The sequence below is a fragment of the Cyprinodon variegatus genome, unplaced genomic scaffold (assembly GCF_000732505.1).
Source record: "Cyprinodon variegatus isolate N-32 unplaced genomic scaffold, C_variegatus-1.0 Scaffold1427, whole genome shotgun sequence".
Classification (NCBI taxonomy): Eukaryota; Metazoa; Chordata; class Actinopteri; order Cyprinodontiformes; family Cyprinodontidae; genus Cyprinodon; species Cyprinodon variegatus.
The window spans coordinates 126469-127945 of record NW_015151880.1 but is presented as its reverse complement, the minus strand read 5'-3'; the positions used below and the strand labels follow the sequence as shown (position 1 = coordinate 127945).

General features: G+C 50.2%; 1 protein-coding gene across 1 annotated transcript in view; it reads right to left on the bottom strand.

Moving 5' to 3' along the window:
- sugct (succinyl-CoA:glutarate-CoA transferase) overlaps window positions 1–1477 on the bottom strand; it is a 59223-nt gene that overhangs the window by 10831 nt on the left and 46915 nt on the right. The window contains exon 12 of the mRNA XM_015403029.1: window positions 968–1031. Coding sequence (XP_015258515.1) covers window positions 968–1031 — 64 coding nt within the window. The remainder of the gene's footprint in view (window positions 1–967; window positions 1032–1477) is intronic.

Genomic DNA, 1477 nt, shown 5'->3' with positions numbered 1-1477 from the left:
TGGGTCAGTGGAGGATCATAAGAACCAGCTGAATGCTGAATCCTGACTGATGATTATCTGAAGACCTTCAGAGGCAGAAAGATGCAGATTCCCAGAGAAAAGGACCAGAACCAGGACCAGAACCAGAACCAGAACCAGAACCAGGACCAGAACCAGAACCAGAACCAGGACCAGAACCAGGTTCTTCAGCTGGTCTCCAACAATAACTGAAGGTTCTTTTTCCACTGATCTTTGAAGAGGCCGTTCACTGGAACTCTGTAGAGGGAAGCTGTCCTGTTTCTCCTCCTCCTTGTTTATTTGCCTCCCTGAATGAAAACCCCAAACCAAACGGATCAAAGCAAAGTTCTCTGACATGTTTGGACCGGGTCCTGGATTTTCCTGGATTATTTAAGCTTTGTTTTCCAAACTCTGTCAGCAGAGATTTTCTCCACTGACGGCAGTTTTCTCCCAGCTGGAGCCAAACATGTGGAGCAGAACCGCCGCACGCCTCAGTCTGCTAAAACATCAGGAACCATCAATAGATTGAGACATGAGGCGTGAAAGTGACAGGAACCAGGAGAACCCACACGGGTCGGCCGCAAAGACGGATTGGACCGTAAATCCAGAGCAGAGGACAAACGGCTTCCTCTGAGTGGAAACCAGCTAAGATCCATCAAAGCGGCGTCCCTGCGGACCCGCCTCAGCTGCACGCTGCGGTTCTGAGGAGAAATATGTGGACACGGGGAAACACAGCGCTCCCAGAGGAGGGTCTGGTTCTGAGAGCCGACCCGCTTCACAACACTTCAGGGAAAAATGTCACCGCATAATTTAGAGTCCCAGACAGAGAGAGAGAGGAGAATCCGGATCAGAACTGGGACGCATCAGCTGGGAGTTAGACTGGTACTGGTTGAAGGAGACAACCAGCAGCAATAAACAGAACCGTGGTTCTGATGGTCCAAACATCCAGAACCAGAGTGTTGGCGCTCACCGGGTACGGCGATGCGTCCCGCCGTCGGATGCTCCATCTCCTGGATCAGTCCGTTGTGTTTCACCTGGAAACAAACAAACAGATCAAAGCCAGGAAAAACAAACAACCCACTTGGTCTGTGGGAATAAGTGATGATGATGATGATGATGATGATGATGATGATGATGATGATGATGATGATGCAATGTTTGGGAGGAAGATCAACTCAGAGCGCTGCTGCTTTGTTTAATTCCTGTGTGCTCAGAAGGCTTTGGACCCATCAGAACCAACGTTCCACCAGAACCGGCTTCAGATCTGAGAGAACGACTCAGCTGGACTGGAGTTCCTTCCTTCTGTAGGAAAACATCCAGAACCTTTATGAGTTCTGCTGCTTTGGTTCCAGAAGGTCCGCCCAACAACGAGTCCCAGTTTTCCCCCTGGTTCCATGTGAGGTATTCACAGGTTGGAGGCAAACCATTGGTCTCAAGATGGTTCCCAGGAAACAGCCCGGGAACCATTCATGGAACCAGC